Source organism: Myotis brandtii, unplaced genomic scaffold (genome assembly GCF_000412655.1).
Source record: "Myotis brandtii unplaced genomic scaffold, ASM41265v1 scaffold825, whole genome shotgun sequence".
Classification (NCBI taxonomy): domain Eukaryota; kingdom Metazoa; phylum Chordata; class Mammalia; order Chiroptera; family Vespertilionidae; genus Myotis; species Myotis brandtii.
Window position 1 is genome coordinate 1,803,929 of NW_005371349.1, and position 1,473 is coordinate 1,805,401.

Below are 1,473 nucleotides of genomic sequence, written 5' to 3' on the forward strand. Positions count from 1 at the left end.
GTGGTCTTTTCTGTTCTCCTTCCTTCCGGTTGTGCAAAATGAGAGGGGAACTGTCCCCAAGGGGCCAAGGACGCAGGACCGCGCCCTAAGTTTGTGCCGCTGCTCTGCGTAATGGAGCCCGAAGGACACTCGGCATAAGGCAGAGTGAGTGAGTCCTGGGCCTTTCTGGGTCAGGGAGGCTGGTATCGGGTGCGCCTTCGGAGGCCTCCCCTCCCCACGCCAGTGTGTGCTCCCTGGAAAAGTGCCTGCGACAGTCCCTCGCCACCTTCCCTTGGGAGCGCTCACGGAGAATAAAAATGAGTGGCGCCTTGGAGTGTGGCAGCCAAGTCTCCCCCAGATTCCCACGGGAAAGGCTCCCCCAGTGCGCGGGCAGGTCCCGACAGGCGCCGCGCGTCCGCGCGTCCCCGCGTCCGCCCCTCACCCCTCGCGCAGCGCGTGCGTTCTTCCGCGCGCGGAACCACACAACGGGGCGGACCCCGCCGCCCGTTCCAAACGTCCACCGACACCCTCCCGAGGGGAGGGCAGCCCTGGGCTCCAGCAGAGACGGACCGGTCAGCAGACGTTGGTGGCGCCCCCACCCCGCCCGGGAGGCGGGCGCTCCTCTCCAACCTCCAGGCAGGCTCCTGATGATGGCTGGTGTCCAGTGCGGCTGGGCCCAGGGGCAGGGCGCCCCGGGACTCCTCAGAGGCGCGAGCAGTGAGGGGGGCATGGCCAACCGTCTGGCTGCCGAAGCTGAGCGCACCTGAGGCTGCACACGATGCCGCCCGCAGGCTTGGTCACCCTCCGGGAGCTGGCCGACCTGGCCATCGGCACTCCGGAGGTGGGTGCCGTCAACTTCAATGCTCTCCACACGCTCCTCGTGGCCCTGCTCAAGAACCTCAACATGCAGGACACCCGGGTGGACTACCAGCCCCTGTCTGAGCGGAGGCTCTCAGCGATCGCGCGGGTCTCGCTCAGCACCCCGCGGGGCTCGATCAGCACCCCGCAGGTCGCTGTGTCCAAGGAGAGGCGGAGGAGCAGCGTGACCAGGGTTCCGTCCGTGGTGCTGGAGAGCCAGGTGAAGGGCCTGGGCGGGCAGGTCCAGAACCTGGACGGGCAGGTCCAGGACCTCGACCGGCAGTTAAGGACCATGGACAGCCAGATGCAGGGCGTGCTGTCCCACATCCAGTACTTCACCTCTCTGGTCGGTGGGATGGACTCGGAGACCTCGGAGTGGCTAGAAGAGCAGGCGAAAGCCTTTGGCTTGGCCGAGGGGTTGGGTGCTGAGAGGACCCAGCTCATCATCGAGCCGGGCGCGTCCACCACCGAGAGGGGCGCGCCCATGACCGAGAGGGGCGAGCTCATAGCCGAGAGGGGCGAGCTCATAGCCGAGAGGGGCGCGTCCATTGCCGAGAGAGGCGCGCTCATGACCGAGAAGGGCGCGTCCATCGCCGAGAGGGGCGCGCCCATGGCCGAGAGGGGCACATCCATGAC

The 1,473-nt window shown here is 67.5% G+C and overlaps 1 protein-coding gene across 1 annotated transcript in view; it reads left to right on the forward strand.

The window, feature by feature from the left end:
• The first annotated feature begins 757 nt into the window (after positions 1-757).
• QRICH2 (glutamine rich 2) overlaps positions 758-1,473 on the forward strand; it is a 21,388-nt gene continuing 20,672 nt past the window's right edge. Inside the window, exon 1 of the mRNA XM_014531741.1 lies at positions 758-1,450. Within this exon, the coding sequence (XP_014387227.1) occupies positions 758-1,450 (693 nt within the window). The remainder of the gene's footprint in view (positions 1,451-1,473) is intronic.